Source organism: Pholcus phalangioides, unplaced genomic scaffold, assembly GCF_987345545.1.
Source record: "Pholcus phalangioides strain wild (caught in Gottingen) unplaced genomic scaffold, Ppha-v1.0 ptg000022l_1, whole genome shotgun sequence".
Classification (NCBI taxonomy): domain Eukaryota; kingdom Metazoa; phylum Arthropoda; class Arachnida; order Araneae; family Pholcidae; genus Pholcus; species Pholcus phalangioides.
The window spans coordinates 8,495,413-8,514,499 of record NW_028301615.1 but is presented as its reverse complement, the minus strand read 5'-3'; the positions used below and the strand labels follow the sequence as shown (position 1 = coordinate 8,514,499).

At 36.9% G+C, this 19,087-nt stretch overlaps 1 protein-coding gene across 2 annotated transcripts in view; it reads left to right on the top strand.

Annotated features, from left to right (window-relative positions):
- The window catches only part of eIF2gamma (eukaryotic translation initiation factor 2 subunit gamma), a 281,173-nt gene that overhangs the window by 184,600 nt on the left and 77,486 nt on the right, over positions 1-19,087 (top strand). For both annotated transcript variants that reach the window (XM_089249936.1, XM_089249937.1), the window contains one exon: positions 3,259-3,353. In XM_089249936.1, the coding sequence (XP_089106062.1) occupies positions 3,259-3,353 (95 nt within the window). The remainder of the gene's footprint in view (positions 1-3,258; positions 3,354-19,087) is intronic.

Here is a 19,087-nt window from a genome sequence, read left to right as displayed (position 1 = left end):
GGCCCCCAACAACCAACTAATACCTATTTCTAGAGTAGAAGTCCTTCTGCTCTAAAAGGTATTGCAACAACCCACTTCTAGGAAAGCCCGGCTTTATGGTAGCATGTATCCTGTGATCGTATCCTGAGTCGTTGGAAGTCATTAAACTTTTTTACTAGGTATTTTTTCTGGAGGACTTGAGAAATCAATATCTTAATAAAAAAAAGTGTCATAATTTTTGCCGAAATAATTTCAGCCTTTCGGTCCGTAAGTGAGTGAAGCTTCCTCTGATTACTGTCAACTATAGGTGGAGATTGACTTGGAAGTCTGGGGGGGGGGGACACGATGATGATGTCAATTCATATATGCATATATACATTAGATCAGTCAACTTCACATCCCCCCCGTATCTCCGCCCATGCTGTCTAAGGTTGTATAAGGTTCTTTAAAGAAAGAAAACAAAAAATTAGTAACAAGTGTGTGTACTTTTAATTACTTGTGCGGCTGAAACGTCCCTTTTATCAAGATTGGTTGCTGAGTGTGCCAGACAAAAATGTCACCAAATGCAAGCTGTACTTCAATGGGTGAATCGGCGCTGAAATCCATTGAGCTTATATTACTGGAGGGAGTATGTCGCAGGGCCATAACTAGGATTTTTGTATTGTCTTGCCGCCCCCACCAATTCGGAATTCAATAATTTTATAACAGTGTTCACCTAAAAATTGCCACCCGGGGCAGTTGCCCTCCCGCGTTCTAGTACCAGCGCTGGTATGACGTCAGTGGTCTACATAATTACTTGGAAGATCACGTGACGCGTTGAATGTCGGCGCATCTCCGTTATTTTCTAATGGCATCCATAGTTGTTTAAAGGAGTTTAAAACAATAAATGAAAGAAATAATTTCAGTATCGATGATATGATTCCAAAATTAATGAAAGATATAGTTCCAGAATTAATGAAAGAAAGAATTACAGAATTAATGAAAGAAGGAATTACAGAATTAATGAAAGAAGGAATTACAGAATTAATGAAAGAAGGAATTACAGAATTAATGAAAGAATTACAGAATTAATGAAAGAATTACAGAATTAATGAAAGAAGGAATTACAGAATTAATGAAAGAAGGAATTACAGAATTAATGAAAGAAGGAATTACAGAATTAATGAAATATAATTCCAAAATTAATGAAATATAATTCCAAAATTAATGAGAATTCCAAAATTAATGAGAATTCCAAAATTAATAAAGCAATAATTCAAGAATTAATGAAATAATTTTAGAATCAATAAAAGAATTCAGCATTAGCGAAAGAAACAAATCCGGAATTGATGAAAGCAATTACTCCAAAAGTTATGAAAAATTATTCCAGAATTGTTGAAAGAAATAATTCCAGAATTATTGAAAGAAATAATTCCAGAATTAATGAAAGAAATTATTCCAGCATTAATGAAATAAATAAATTCAGAATTAATGAAAGAAATAATTTAATCTTTTTCTATCTTTAGAAGAGTTCTTTTTTTTAGTCTTTAAAAGGAAATTAATTGCAATATTTAGAGACTAAACTATGTTTCAATGAGGAAATTGACAGGCACGAACTGTGTTATTCAATGTGTCATATGTTTTGTATGATATATATGTGTATGTGACCTCCTTTATTCATTACAGATGATGTGAAATAAAGTAGGTAGAAATGTAATCTCTGAAAGTTTTAATCAAAATTAAATATGTGCCTATTCATGTTAAAAATATGCTTTTGTAAAAAAAGTCCTTGAATTTTTAAGTTTTACCTTGAAAAGTGCTTGAATAGTCCTTGAATTTTTTTTCGTTGGAAGAGTACGAACCATGCTTTATTTAGCTTTTGTGATGGAAATGCTTCCCTCACAACTGTCATTTTGGTACTTTAGACCACTTGGGCAATGTCATAGTACAACACTCCATGACTTCTTTGTCTTCTTTGCGGTGGTCACTGCTTTTGCAGTAGGTGAGGCATCTGTTCTAGGTCGTTTTGCTCCACCACAAGTCTACACAGCTTCATCAGCTGCCTCTCAGCTTTATTTTTCAGAAGACGGCGTTCAATCCATCTGTGTTTTGGTGAGTGGTGCATGTGCAAGGCTCAGTTACAACAAGGTTTTGCCTTGTTCTTCAAGGGGACCATTTGCGACACGATCTTCCCTGGATGCCATTCATCCATCAGCGCAGTTCCTCACACCTTGAATTGGGTTTTTGGTGTTGCTCTTTGTCAGGTGTTTCGCTACTGATCTATCTGACATGGGTGACCCTAACAGTAGCAAATACTACTGCCAGCATAGCTCAGCAGATCCTTAACACATGCTAGTCCACTAACCGTGATAAGGTGGCAGCATCTGCAAGACTGGAATTTTTGATTTACGATTACTGCCAATTTTTTCAAAAAAAAACTTTCTCGAGCTATCAGAAATTTTTCATGTTTCTTTTGTAGAGAATTTCATCACAGATAGAGAAAACAACCATATTTATGCCTTCAGTTTGAATTGGTTTGAATTTCCTGTCAAATTTTTCAAAAAAATATATTTTGAGCTATTTAAATTTTTTTGTTTATTCTGTAGAGAATTTCATCATGGATAGAGAAAACAAATCTATATTTATACCTTTAGTTTGTATCAGGAGAAAATTCAACACATATGTTTGAATTTTAAAATTTCAAACCTCTAAGGTAGGGTCCTGTCGAATTTTTCAAAAATATTTTTTCAGCTATTTAAAATTTTTATGTTCATTTTGTAGATAATTTCATCATGGATAGAGAAACTAGATCTATATTTAGCCCTTATTGTGTATCAGGAGAAAATTCCATACATCTGTTTGATTTTTTTTTTTTTTTTTTTTTTTTTTTGAACTTCCTGTCAAATTCTTAAAAGAAATGTGTTTGGAACTATTTAAAATTTTGATGTTTATTTTGTAGAGAATTTCACCACGGATAGATAAAACAGATCCGTATTTATGTGTTTACTTTGTATCAGGAGAAAATTCCACAAATGATTTTTGATTTACAGTTTTCACCCTTTTGGGACAGTACTGTTAATTTTTTCAAAAAAATTTTTTCAACAAAACCATATTTATGCCTTCAGTTCGAATCAGGAGAAAATTCCACACATCTGTTGGAATTTTTAATTTCAAATAATTATCACTGTGTTCCCTACGCTGTTCCCAGGCATTGAGACAGTCCTGAAATATAAATTAGAATAAACATTGCTGTTCAGTCATTCCTTTTTTATTTTCACTTACTATGTGTAATTTTTATAGTAATTAGATCTTTTGATGTGAATAAGCCAGGCTGTGAAGTAGAAGATCTAAAAGGTGGTGTTGCTGGTGGAAGCATTTTGAGAGGTGTACTCAAGGTAGTATATATATAAATTTTCTGTTCAAAATTTTAATTTCTGTACTATTATACTTGAATTAAGATTATTTTGTTGTGTAGGGGGGGGGGGGGGACAAGAATCTACTGCTGTGTTTATGGAATACTAAATCTGGAAATCGCAAAAATTTGTTGACCTACATGCTCTTGGCATAAAAATGTTGACCAGACATTTTTTTTCACACATGCAAGTGGCCGATGCACATGGTAGTAATTGTCCAACAGGGAAGGAAGAGTTGTCGAGGCCACCCACTAGTAAATGATACCAGCATAAACCTCCCGGTTCATTCCTCTGAACCCTCACAAAAGTCCTGGTTATGGTGCTGCTTCAGCCCTACCAATATACTTCCTGAGGTAACGAGCCCCACCCTCTTGCATCCACTATGTATGGGATTTCAAGCAACTCTAGCTTAACCTCAGTGATGTCGCTCTCCACTATTTATATGAAGGTTTCAACAGCTGGCTGATGTTAAGATGAAATCAGTAAATTTTTCAACTGCCTCCGTGGCAAATCAAACTATCATCATCTTCCATGCTTGGCAAGTGCACTAGACCACTATAATACAAGAGAAACTTCTTTCCTTAGAGATTATGTGGACTGAATGGGACAATACTTCCATTCATGACATCATCTTCAGATAAGTCACCATCTGATGGCGAAAACGTCAGTATGTGTGAGCTATTAGTTATGTCTGACTGTCTGTGTATGGTCTAGTTCAGCGCATATAAGCTGTAAGAAAGTAAGCGTGTTTCCTCTGTTTTGTAATGGTCTAGCACACTTGCCCAGCATGAAAGATGATGGTTCGATTCCACACAAAAGCTGTTGAATTTTCTTTCCTGAGAGGATCTTCACATCAGCCAACTGTTAAAATCTTTATATGGCCTAATTTGCCTTTCTACTTTGCGAGTAAAAGTAGATCTCTTACAAAAAAAAAAATTTTTTTTTCATCATTGTGGCAATACATATTTGATGTGTAAAAAACATATGCCCATTGGAGTCCAGTAATCTGGAGATTCTCTAGAGGGAGAGGCTCTTTCTTCCTTCCCCACTACTGTTGCTCTGATCAAAACAAATTTATTCAATTATGTGAAAAAAATTTTTAAATCAATAAATTGAAAAAAAAGTGCATTCATGTGTACTTCTCTGAGCAGATTATAAAATGGTGCTAAGTTTTTATGCTATCTGGAATGTTCCCAGTTTTATTTTGAATTCACCGTATTGCTCTAGCTTTATTCACGTGGTCCGCACACGACAGTGACTGTGCACAGCTATCATACACCACCGCAGCTACCGCTGCCAGATGAGGGGCTGGACAGTGTTGAATGCTTTATTATGCATGTATAAATTATTTATATCACATATGACAAAACAAAAATAATACAAATGGGGAGGAAAGAGAAAAAAATAACAATTGCAAAAAATTTACAAAATGTCTCAAATATCGGCGCTACACAAACAGATGCCTCATTTGGGACAGTTATATGCTTTTCGCCCATGTCGCAACGTTGCCGTTCAAAGAGACTTACAGGCTCCCAACTGAGCCCCTGAGCACTCTGTTCAGCTTTTCAGCTATGTCTCAACGTTGTTGACTGGCGCAGGTGCCAGCCAAAGTGATTTATATTGCGGGCTCCCAGTTGAGAGAGAGCCCCCCCCCCAGGCGATTGGTTGAGCTTTTGCTGCCATATTTCTGAGCTGCCGACCAGCCAATGTGACTTTGTGTTGCTGGCTTCCAGTTGAGAGACCCCCAGTGCTCAGTTGAGCTGTTTCTGACTTATTTTGTAGTCGGTCGGCACCTGCATTGCAGACTCCTGGTTGAGCTTTTGCTGAGTTGCCGGCCAAAGGGACTTAGTGTTGCGGGCTCGCAGTTGAGTCCTCAGCACTCGGTTGAGTTTTTGCCGCCTTATTTCGGAGTTGCTGACCAAAGGGACTTTGTGTTACGGGATCCCAGTTCAGCCTCATTGATCGGTTTAGCTTTTCAGCTATTTGTCGAGGTTGCCATTAGGCCCATGTGCTGGCCAAAGGGACTTTGTTTTCAGTTCGCTATTGGAAATTCAAGTCTGAGTCTCCTGGCTCTCTATATCGTTGTTCCTCTTTGCTGTCTGGCTTCATTCTTCTCTCTGGTTCTGGGTCGTTAATTGTCCTTTCTGTCCTCTGTCTTATTCTTTTGCTGCTTCTTATTTGTGGAGGTGTCAGATTTGATTGGACAGTGTTGTCTATTTTTGTGTGGATCTGTAAAAACTCCAGCTAAAATATCCATAGTTTTATCGTCTAGCCACTATGCAGTCATATGGTTGTCGTCGGCGGTTGCTGATCGTAACAATTTCACATCGCGAAAATCCGGATTTGGCGGACAGGGTCGGCTCGAGGGGAAAAAAATTCTCCACCCATGCAGAACCTATTTTTATCTCTACTGACCAAGTTTTTTTTTTTTTTTTTTTTTTTGGTTGACAGTTTTTTTCACACTTTCAACTCCATTTGGCACCCCTTCTAGAGCGGCCCAATATGGACACATGGTCCGCCCCTTCATTGGTGGGGGAGGGGCATGCTCTTAACAATAGTCAAAGGAAGGAGTTTTTATTAGGAGCATGCTCATAACTTATGTGAGATACCTATTATGTATAAATGTCCTAACTTTCCAAAACATGTTACATGTTAGATAGAATGAAATGTTTGTACCCTCTCTTGTTTTTCGCACTTTGTTGGGATGGTAAATTACTCCCTCACGTATTGCTGGGATGTTGCTTAACATTGTATCACCAACAGAACTGTCAATTATGGGTGATGAATTGGTTGTACTACAATGCAAAGGATTACAAGAAGTGAAATCAGTTCAGAGAATAGGTAAATAGATATTGGGCAGAAATATTCAAACTTTGTAACCTTGAAAGCAGCCGAAAGTTTAAAATTTTGCCAGTTTTTGGTGAAGGCTTTTTTATCTTTAGCATGGTAACGCACATGGTAACATAGACAGTGAAAGAGAGTTCAGTGTTAACACACAAAATCTTATGTTCAAGGGCATGACAAATGTGAAAAAAATTGTCATTGAGATGCTGAACGTCTGAAAGCGACTCATGATTCATATAGAAAATATTGTAACAGGCTTCAGGCTGAGAAAATAGCAGGAAAAAAACAATTTTTAATCTATTAACATGTTGAGAAATTGTTTAAGTAAATAAGCTATTTATATTTTTCTCGTTTTTTGCATTTCGCTTGTAAATTTAATCATATGTTTAAATTCTATGAAAAGCTGACTTTTTCACAGAAACCCTTATTATATTCTGCACCACTCACTTTTTTGCTATATCAGGATGTATAAGATTTTGGTGTTCAAGCAGCAGAAATTCTTGCTTCCTAGATTTTCAGTATGCATGGTGCTTAATTTGAAAAGAGTCTAATCATTTTTATTCGTCATTTCAGTAATGCATGTTTTAGTAGTGGCAGATAAGATACTTCAGACAAAATTTAAATGGACTTTAATTTGTGAAGGAAATTTATTTATAATTATTTGTTTCAACCATTTTTGGCAAAACTTCTGGTATTTCACAGAAAAATTATGCCTTATATTGCGGATATAGTTAGTTTTTATTTCTGCTCCATTTTCAAAATTTCTGCTCCAAAAATGAAAGTTTGCTGCTCCAAAATGGATGATGGGTGCTTACACCCCTGAAATTGTTGATTCCAGTGTTGCTCCTTCCACTGAACGTGGAGGATTAGTCTTTCTTATGTATCTGGCGCATCCCAAATTCTTTTCCACTGTTGTACCATCACCTCTTTTATTATTCTTTTAATCATTGCTGCAGGTATAGTTTTTTTCCCCATTCACCTCTTTAAATTTTTTATCTTCGGCTTGGCCATCAGCTTCCTCATTTCCTCTCTTCACTTTGTCCTCTTATCTATATCAGTCTGATGTTGTTACCCTACAGTGCAGTGCCGTCTTAATGCATGAGCCCACCTGGTCATGGCCTGGGGCCTGAAGAGAAGAGGGACTTCACAAAAGTGAGAACTGGTTGAAATTGAGCAGATATGGCCTTAGAAAAATTACTTGGCCCGGGGCCCCATGATGCTATTAAGATGGCTCTGCTGCAGTATGGTTCCGATTCTTCTGGCATCTCCATGTCTCGTTAAAGGATCACAGATTGACTCGGGTCTAGGTCAATTCGTCGTGCTACAAACTCGTTGCGGTACAAATTTGTTGCAGACTCATTTTGTCACATTACAAATTTGTCGCAGGCTCATTTTGTCACAGTACAAATTTGTCGCAGGCTCGACAAATTTGAATTTCTTTAAAATTCATATGTTTGTTGTGATCTTACAAATAGGGTAGTTGCTTTAGGCGTAAAAAATTTAACTAATTTTTTTTCTCATTTATTGAAAATGTTCCCCCTTCCCATCTGTTTCAATTTTTAACAAATGAAGGAAAGTATTTAATGAAGTCATTAAATTTTTAAAATTTAATTTTTACCATATAAGCCGCATTTCTGTTGCGATTTCCATTTCTCTCAGTGAGTGATGTTGAAGAGCTCATCCAAATAAAAAATTGAGATGTGGTGGTCGAGTGGTTATAGTGACGGACTCGCGATGCGAGGATCCGGGTTCGAACCCCACAGTGGTGGTCGGCTGAAGTTGGTTTTCTGTGGTTCCCAAGTTCAAGGCGCAAATGCGAGCCGATCTCCCCGTTAAAATGTCTCGCCACAGAGAGCAACAGTCCTACAATGATAAATCATTCAATCATAACATTTCACTCATAGTTAGAAAAGCTGGTGGCAGATGGCAGCACTACACATTACAAGCATCACAGAGAAACAAAAAACTTCACGTCAGGTTTCACTACACGTACATGCACATACCCGCATGTACCGATTCGTTGGGGGTTCCGGGGGGGGTGGGGCGGGGTGCATGTGTGGTGTAGCAGTAGTACTTATAGGTAGGGCCTCCAAAAAATGGCTCGGGGATCCATGATGTTCTTAAGTCAGCCACCTCGTTGGGCAATTTGCCTGTTGTGGCGTTGTATTTGTATAAAAGGCAGTTTGTAGATCAAATAAATTTTTAAATTTTAATTTCCACCGTGTAAGCCGCATTTCCCGCTTTTTGTCGGGATTTCCATTTTTCGTTGTGAGGGGCGTTAGAAGCTCACCCAAATAATAAATTGGGATCAAATAAATTATGAAAATTTAGTTTCCATCGTATAGGCCGCTCTTCCCGCTTTCTATGTATCCATGCAGAGAATTGACAAACTTTAAGGAATTTTTTATGACAATGTATCTATGTTTTATGTGTAACAGCTGCGAAAAGTATTATTTTCAAATTATTTTTTTGCAATGCAGTGTGTTGAAGATGTCATTAATGTACCATCATTAATGACATCTTCAACACACTGCATTGCAAAAAAATGAATTGAAAAATTGAAATTTTTTGATTTCTGAATCACTTCTCTGGGTGCTCATAACCATTCCATAAAGTACCCTGGGCACCAACAGCATCTCTGTCTCTGACACCACTGCTGATGTCAATCAATTTTTGATTTTTTTTTTTCAACTCTAAAGTAACAACTCTCGAGTAAAAATTACAATATTAATTACATTTAAAAATTTAACTGCATATAAAAGTTTAATTATATTTGAAAATTCAGTTATAAAAATTTGAATAATTGATTTTTGCTGTGATAAAATTTCAATATCATGTGGAAAAATTTCGGTGTGTATGATATTCCCCAAATTACAGTGAGCCTATATTTAACGGTAAATTTCTATCTGCCCCATGGGCTCGAGAGTTCCCCCCACCTTCGAGAGTCACCAACATTTACCATTACAGTATCTCCATAAGAACCTGAAATATTTAATTAATTAATAATTCAATTAAATTAATATATAATTTTCACCGTATAAACCGCACTTCCCGCTTTTGTTGGGATTTCTATTTCTCACAGCGAAGGGAGTTGGGCGCAGATCAATGGTGGAAATGTACAGTGCTTATGAATGACAATTCGATGAAGTTTTCATAATGCCCACAGGATGAGCACCGACAAAGGCAATGTAATGAACAATAAGAAAGATGACTATGGGTCAGTCGCATAGATATAATATAACCATTAATCTTATGTTTATAATCAGTCACATATCTTTGGCTGGTTTGTTTGTGTGGTTGTAAGTGCGGCTTGTACAGGGAATTTAAATATAATTTAATTGAATTAATTAATTAAATATTTCAGGTTCTTATGGAGATACTGTAATGGGGCAGAGAGAAATTTATCGTTACAGATAGGCTCACTGTAATTTGGGGAATATCATACAAACCGAAATTTTTCCACATGATATTGAAATTTTATCACAGCAAAAATCAATTATTTAACATTTCAAATTTTTATAACCGAATTTTCAAGTATAATTAAACTTTTATATGCAGTTAAATTTTTAAATGTAATTGATATTGTAATTTTAATTTCGATGACCTTTCTGCATTGACAAAAATTAATTATTTTCAGTTAACTGCGTGTACACTTTTGTTCGTGTTTTTATTTCACGTGTAAGACAAAAACCTACATACAAGCTCTCGTGGAACACGTACAGTGAAGAATCGGCAGTCGACGAATTGATTCTGTGCTATCATTCTGCTATATTCTGTGCTGTAATATATGAATTGACGACACGGCGGCAAACTTGTACAGCTGCGAATTGGAGCTGCGACGAATTTGTATCATGACGAATTGACACTGCGACAAATTTGTACCGCGACAAATTGACACTGCAACGAACTTGTACCGCGACAAATTGAGGCGAGACGTGTTGACCTGCTACAGATTGACTCCAGGCTGGATCGACTGTGAATATTCTTACTGACATTTGTCTTATCTATTCTTTCTGACATTTGTCATCTCTATTCTTTCTGACATTTGTCATCTCTATTCTTTCTGACATTTGTCATCTCTATTCTTTCTGACATTTGTCATCTCTATTCTTTCTGACATTTGTCATCTCTATTCTTTCAATCGCATTTCTAAGTGCTAGCAGTTCCGCATGAAAAACTATGCATCCATCTTGAAGCCTACTGTTCCTATTCCATCTTTAGTTTGCGACTGGTATATGAAGATGACCCTTCCTCTGTAGCAGAGCTCGTTCCCATCATCCTCTATAATAACTTACATTCCCGGAACCTTGTTTCGCTGGGTGAGTGTTCTTTCCTTGAGGTCATTTAAAAACTTTGTTTTTATGAAATTCTCTACAAAGTAAACATTATTAGTTTTTTATAGCTCAGAAAAAGTTTTTTGTTTTAAAATTTGATCACATTTTATGGCAGTATTCTTTGCTCCCACCCGTAAAATGGGTGCCCCTAAATTTTGCCTCCCGGGGAAGTTACCCCCCTCTCCACCTCGCTCCCTAGTTCCAACTCTGTATCGCTGAGTATTTGAAGAATTTATTTGCATGCCTATTTATGCTTTGAAGTGATTCTTTGAAATGAGAAAATCTGCCGAACTATTCTGGGAAGCCGCCAATGAACCATGAATTAGGCTATGGAATCGCAGGTGACAAAAAGTTTGAGAACCACTGGAATACTGTGACAAGCTTGAGATCTAGGCTGACGATGCAGCAAATAACAAGCTTATAATATCGGACTTCAAAATATGTGAATATAAATATGTATAAGTCCATCCTCCGGAAAGGCCCTCAGTTGGTCCAATGTTCCCCTCCCACATCCTGCAGCAGTGCCCCTTACTTGAGATCCTCGAAGCGCACAGGCCACTGTATAGTGAATTTATTGTGAAAGAATAATTAAGAATTATATCTCTTGTATCCCCAAGCCGGAGCCCTGTCCCTCCTAATATGCTTCCTGGCGGGAGTGTATGGGTCATTGGCTGTCGGAATTGGAAAATCGGCCTTGCAGTATGTGTGTGCCCTTTCGATGGTGTCCTCTTTTAACCATCAAAGTTTGAGACTGGTTTCTTTAATTTTTTATTTTATCTTCGCCGATATGTTCTTTCTGTGCTCGGTCATAGGCGTAAACTTGTATTCGGCCCATGGGCCCGAGCCCCCCTAAACATTCTAGAAGAGCCAGCGCCCCCTTCCCCCCCCCCCCCCACCAAAAAAAAATTTGAGTGGACATGTTTCTCACACTTGGCTCAGAAAAAACTTTTTGACAAAAAATTTCTCTAAATAGTAGAAAAATCCATCTGTTCGAAATTTTATTTTTTTACTTTTCTTCAGAATCTCAACGCACTTGTTCTGTGACAATAGTAGTCTTATCTCGCAATCACCCCAGCATCCATTCATCCTAAATTGCATTCTCCCAGAGTGTTGCGTGAAGGCACCTGTGTAGATAACTTGGGGGGGGGGGGGAATCCTTTCTCTTGCTTGCACTGTCAGTAAACTCAAGAGCTTCTCTTCCTTGTTTTGTTGTGTGACCCTTGTGGACATGAGACAACAGAAAAAAAGTGGGAGGAGGTAAAGTGAACAACGATTAAGCTTGTTAACAAGTTCGAAGGCCTGATATTTCGAGCTTTCACAGCAGAGGCGCTGACATGAAGTTGGGTGGGGAGAGAGCACTGAAAGTTGCTGGCTGTCCCGTATCTACGGGACTGAAACGCATACACAGGAAACAGAGGACTCGCTGCATTGTTTTTCTAAAAATTATTGGTGGGGGCTCAACCGCCTTACAAAATTTATTGGGGGTGGGGCTCAAATATCCTCCACTTTTATGTTCCGGTGCCTTTGAGGAATCAAATAAATAATAGTAAAATAAAATTAACACACAAAAAAAAAGAAAAGAATGGAAAATTTCGAAGCCCCCTGAGCCGGATACCATTGCATTCTAATATTGAAATTTCCTCCTTACAAATCAGGGATTCCGAAACTATTTACGTTAACAGGATTCTTATATAGAAATTTTAAATACAGTATTTCAATTAATGTTGAAGAGAGGTTAAAGAGTGAAATTTGCACCCTCCCCCCTCTCTGGTCCGGCACCCTGGACACTTGACCCCCAGCCCTGTTTCCAGTACTCCAACACTTAGGTAGCCAGGGCGGGAACTAGGGAAAAAGGCAGTTTTTACAGGAGGAAATTTTGTGGGGGGGGGGGAGACTAAAAATATCGCTTCGATCTATTTTTTTTCTGCGGAGAGGATGAAAAAATTACATACTCTTCCCTCCGTCCACGACTAAAATTATCCTGTCTCCGTTGGACCGGGGTTTTGGACTGAGATCTTTCATGAGGACCCCGATTTTTCACAGGGAAGTGCTTGGAGCCTGTCATAAGCGTAAACTTGTATTAAGCCAATGGGATAGAGACCCCTCCCCTTTATTAATTTCGGTGAGCTGGCTCAATTCCCCCCCCCCCCCAAAAAATCGCATGGATACGTTTTCCACATCTAGACTCGGAATAATCACGTCACGTCAGTATAGTGTGTTTCGACCTTTATGCGAAGCTATGACGTGTAAAAAAAGAAGTGGGGATTTTTCCACAAAAACTTTTTTCCGGCCATTTTACAGGATGCGACCCATTTATCGGAAAATACTGTAATTTTTTCTATGTTCCATTATAAATTAAATGAGGGAATTTTTCTAAAAAGGATGTAGTATTTCTTACTTTTAATAGGGTTCCTCCTAATTATTCTGAAGGTTTTAATAGGGTTCCTCCTTCCCCAGTCAATTCTTTTTTACGGATGAATTTCTTTTTGTCCCGCCGGTGACCGCAATGAGGGGGGTATTACATACCCTGTTTACGTTCGCAGCACTGTTAGAAATTTTAAATATCTTGCAGCATCACAGTTGATCTCAAGGAGGCATTTCGATGCTTCCCCCCCCCCCCAGCGAGAATAAAATAATTTTCACTCCTGGTTATTTCCCGTCCGTGGCATCTAGTGGCTTGTTTTCCGGGGGTCACACTCAGCTGGCTATAAGCAGGGTCATGGACTCCCACATACTGGAAAAGGGCTTTTCTAGCCTGGGATCTTTGGCGGGCTTTTTATTCCATGTATTTTTTTTTTCTTTTCATGATAAAGGGGCTGTACCTTCTGCAGCTGACAAAGAGCATTTCAATAGGGTTCGGTTTCGGCTTTTTCAATGCAGGTTTTCTGAATACAAGCACCATTTCCTAATTAGAAGTACAGGGCAGTAACAATATTTAAATCGAGTTTTTATTAATAAATTTATGCAACTAAAAAAAATTATTTTTCTAATTTAAAACCTGATATATAAGAGTAAAATAAATCTTAAATAAGTGAAATGTAATTTGATTTTGGCGGAAATATACACTGTATCATAAAATATAAATAAATACAGGGCTTGACAAAAATCAGAAAAAAAATTAGGCACCAGCCAAATTCCATAGGAGCCAAGCATGGTTTTTTCACGAGAAAATTATCTTGAATAATCTTTTTTCAACCTTTCTGGGAATCGATGACCCCTTCCCAGGCTCGCAACTAGATACTTTGTCACCTGGGGCAATTTGGAATTTTGCGCCCCTTGCATGTAGAAGAAGCAGTTAAAGGGTGAATTCGACTCCCATTCTGGTCCAGCGTCTGGAGCACCAGACCAACCTGCTCTCTCTAGTTGTGGCTCTGCTCCTTTCCATGTTGGAAAACAAATATGGAATCGGAAAATTTTGAGCCATCACTAGATTTTGATTTAGCAATCACATATACGAAATTTTAGGCGCCAATACAGATTTTCCAGTCGCCATGGTGACCTGGCGCTTGGGATTTGTCTAACCCTGGAATAAATATATAAAGATATATATACTGTTCTGAATATATTTTTTGTATATAATCATTTTCATGACTCCGCCCAGGGGATTTCAGGATTCATGAGATCCTGGGAAGATATACTCAGATTTATTGCATGACTAGATCCGCATAAATTGCCTATAGCGATAGACCGGCGTTGTGCTCGTTTCAATGAGGGAGATAGAATGAAAGTATATTTGTACTTGGACCGTGATCAAATTGGAATGGGGCTCAAGGGCAAAGGCGTACGCCCCCAACAGTCAAATAAATTTTTGTTAATGCCAATTTTTCAAAAGTATTTAATTAACTCAAAAATTCTCCGGAAGAAATTCAGTGTTCTTCCCCCCCCCCCCCATAGATCGGTTTTCTTGGGTACGCTCCTGCTCAGGAGCAGTCCCATTCCAAGCGCATAGCGCGGGGGAAGACTTGGGGGGTCTGGTCCCCCTCACCCGAAATGTAAGAAAATGACTGAAAAAAGGCAAAAAGATGACCAAATCTATTGTTTTATCACTTTGGTCCCCCCTCCCGAACAAAATTTCTAGCTACACCCTTGTCCTATTCACTTTGGTAACAATACATGAAATGATTGTTATACAGTCGAATCCCGTTATAACGAACTCCAAGAAACCGGAGAAAACACTTCGTTATAAAGGAATATCAGATTGTTTGCATTGTTCCTATGTATACTTATTAGAGGGATTAGAAAACCGTTCGTTAGAACGAGATTTTCGCTATAACGGGATTCAACTGTAATTAGAGCCCGAATTTTCCATTTAAAAAATGGCAAAATATGAACTAAAACTGAGAAAATACATGCTAAAGAACAAATAGCCCCGCAAAAAACGCAAATGCGTTTTTAAATGCATCTTTTCTATTTGTCTCGGTACATATTCATTTGCAAAAACATTCTCATGCAAATGATTTCTACATGTATTTTATTTAGGAATTTCTAGTTATTAGTACTGTAGCTGCTCACTAACAGAAAGAAAAAGTTGCTCGAAAAAGGAGCAAACTGCACGTGCACACAAGTGCATACATGAATAATGTCAAAAATGGCATATTTTTCTCCTGAGGAATTTTATTTTTTACTTGAAAAAAAAGAAGAAAAAGAAATAACACAAGCAAATAAAGCACCCGGGCTTCAGGTATGGTCCCTTGTAACTAGAAGTTCCTTGGAGTTGAGCAGCCAAACACCAAACTATTTGAAAATGTTGAATTTCCAATTCGATAGACAATGTTGACTGATCCATACATCCATGGAAGTGAGCATGAATGTAATAAGTTCAGACTTTTAATTGTTCAGTTGGTCATCTAAACCGCTTTGATGATACGGAATTCTATGGAAAACGTCTTATACTCTTAAAGAATCAACTGATTTGAGATCAAAAATCAATTTCACATGACTAGAGTTCCATTCAATCGTTAATATCAGAACGAAATGATCTCAAAGACGTCCCAATGCAGATAAAGCAGCAATTTCCAATAATTTTATGTCCTTACAGACCAAAAAGTGAAAATTCGTTTATAATGAGAACTACGTTACAACGAAAACTTTTCTCGTGGTTGTGAGCTGTTGTTATAACGAACTTTTATTGTATTATAAGGAATATTAATTTGAAAAATTACAAAAATTTAATTAATCTTCCACACAACTTGAAAATTTGCACTTATTCTGAAAATTCTTCAATTATATATATTTATACACACATTAATGATAAAAAGAGGTTAATTTATATAAATGCAACAAACAGGACTAATCATAACAAATTTATAAATAGTGCGAAAAAAATAAAAAATTAAAAAGGTCAATTTCCCGTGACCTTTCATTAAATTAAGTTGTATAACAACCAAGAATGGCCACTAAAGCAGTGCTTTCCAAAGTGTGAAATTGTCCAAAGGGTCGATAGAAGCTATGGGTTTACTATAGGATCCTATGGGTGGGCTTGAGTTGGGAGAAATGAGAAAGAAATTTTTTTTTAAAAAGGGCTATGGAACAAAAAGTTTGAGGAACTTTTCACTGAAGCAGCGGTTCTCAACCAGTGCTCCCTGTATACTTCCCGGGAGCTCTGCACCCACTCGAAGAAAATAAGTTAAATCAGTAAATTCGATAAATGAATATAAGAGGAGATCCTACAGGGCTCCGCCATTGAAATTTTATGCCGAGTAGAGGCGACCACTCATGCATATTTGTGTTTGAGTGATCATTTGTGGAGATTTTACTGCATTTAGGAAAATGTTATGGAACCCTTTCTATACGTCTCCCTATTACGTTTCTGACCTGACTCATTTGTACGACGTTTTGCTTCAGTTGCTATACATTTTTATCCATTATCCCTGTATATACAGGGCCTAATTTCTTCATGGGCAAATGAAGCCTTCATAACTTTGAGCCCCCGAAATTGAAACAACATACATTTACTGACCAATTAAGATTGTTTTCATAAAATACAATATAAATAGTGACATCAATGGGAAATATTGGAATAATTTAATCATAGCTTAAATAAACAAACATTTATTATGATGTCATGATACAAAAATAAAATAAAATAAATAATAAGAAAATAAAAATAAATAAAAAGGATATGTGTGTGTATATATATGTATATGTGTATCTCTATGAGCATGTACGTAGTCATGTGAGTATGTATGTGTATATATGAAGGTTTTGTGAAACGAAAAGGAAAATTCATTTCATAGACTAATTATTTATACAAGAAATATCGTGATTCAACAATTTCAGATCTCACAATTCAAATTTTTAGTGTGCATAAATTTTTAAAATATTCATATACTATTACATAACATTTATTAACATAACGTACGGTACTTAGAAAAAAAAATGGCGGCAAAATATAATAATTTAATCCATAGGGCTGCCTGGAAGGACGTTATGTCCCTTGGGGTCCAATATGACTATTTATTGTGTTCATGTGTTGTTCTTTCTATGTGCTTTTGTTCTTTCTTTTATATGTATTTTGTGTTTGTTTTTGCAAAAAAAAAAAATTAACATCTTTGACTCTTGTCGCAAGAGCCTCCTAATTCCTGCTTTACCCAGGGCCGTCTGTACACACTTCAATTAATCGACGTTTTCACTTCGATTCGAACTCCCAAGTCTTTGGAAAACACCATTTCTATCAATCGAATCACATAATTTTTCAATTGGTAAAAACGTGTCATTGAAATACAGTGTTTTCCGGTTTTCAAAAACACATCATGAAGAAACGTTGTAAACAGAAAAATTAAGCGGGATCTCTTTCTTGACTGTAGTTTATCATGCATATTTTTTACTGAAAAAGCCATAAAATTTAAGATGATTGACTAGTTCAATGGCATGTGACAGGTACTGAAATAATTATTGAACGGGCTACAGTATGCTGATAGCCAGTGCCGTAACTGGGATTTTTGCCGCCCCCACATTCGATAATTTTGTAACAGTGTTCTCTGTTCCCACCTAAAACTGACGCCCGTAGCAGTTGCCTCCTCTGCTCCCCCTCTCTAGTTCCGGCCTTGCTGATAGCAAACATGTACACTATTAGTTCTTTCTTTAAGAGAAAAATCTTTCAACAACGGAACTCAACACATCATCTACTTTTTGCTTAGATATAGAAAGCAAAACAAACAAGTATGTATAGGACGTTTTACATAAGGTTTAAATAAAAAAAATTGTCTGTTAAATCTTGAAATGAATACCGTAAAATTGCTTGAGACTTCAGCAACAGTAATGTTATGATAGTATAATATTTCTTCTCAAGCATAAGATTTTGAATCAAAACAACAGATTTTTTTACAAATTTTTTTTTGGGAAACGTGTGCAAAAATGGGGGGGGGTAATTTTCGGAAAAAGTTCCATTTACATATACTGCTTTCGCATTTACACGACGCGTCGTATAAACGAGGTTTCATTAGAGCCTAATGCCCCCCCCCCCCGAACATTTTTCAATAAGTTTACGCCTATGTGCTTGGTAATACAATCAATAAAGAAATTGGCTTATTCACTCACATTCTATTTAGACACCATTTTCTTTTGATGCACATCGTTATCGATTTTGACCACAAACCGCCGATCTCTGCCGTCGGCGCTGATCATTGAACCGATCAGACAAACTGCTTGTCACTCAGCGATGTTCTAGGCTCTTTTGCTGTTTTGAGCCCACTATTGCTATGCGTCACAGCCAGGGTTGTAGTGATTTAAATCAACTGATTTAAATTTTCCAATTCAAAATTTTCAATTTGTTTAAAAATCACTGATTTAAATCAGTTTTTTTCAGATATGAAAAATCATCTGTTGTAATTGAATAAAATTATTTGTGCAGCTCTAAAGTGATTTATATTTTTATTAAATTACTAGCTATAATACCCGGCGTTGCCTGGGGGAAAAATGGGAAAGAAAATATGTTGCAAACTTGTATATTTATAAAAATGAAAGTAAAAACATTTGTGAACATGCACAATATAAAAAATTAGAGAAAAACATGCTACGAACTTGTATAACAACGAAAAGGAAAGAAAAAATATTTTGCGAACTTGCATAATTACAAAATTGAGAGATAAAACATGTTGCAAACGTGTATAATAACAAAAATGAGAAAAAAACATGTTGCGAACTTGCACAATTGCCAAAATGGTAAAGAAATGCAAATTTGTATAATTACAAAAATGCGGGAGAAAACATGTTGCGAACTTAAGCGAACATGTTGCATACTTGCACAATTGCCAAAATGGTAAAGAAATGAGAATTTGTATAATACAAAATTGCGGGAGAGAACATGTTGCGTACTTGCATAATTACAAAAGTTGAAGCGTGTTGCAAATTTAGAAATTATCATTCTAAAGCTTTATGATAAACAATGTTTTTAGTCTTTCCTTCCGGAGCAAATACATATAAGTTTTCAGGTGCTCCCACCCTGGAGCAAGCGACGTAAAGCTGGCCATGGGAAAACATGGATTTTCCAGGTTGATACCTGAGACTTAAAGATTAAAGAGATTGTCCTTGAGCTTT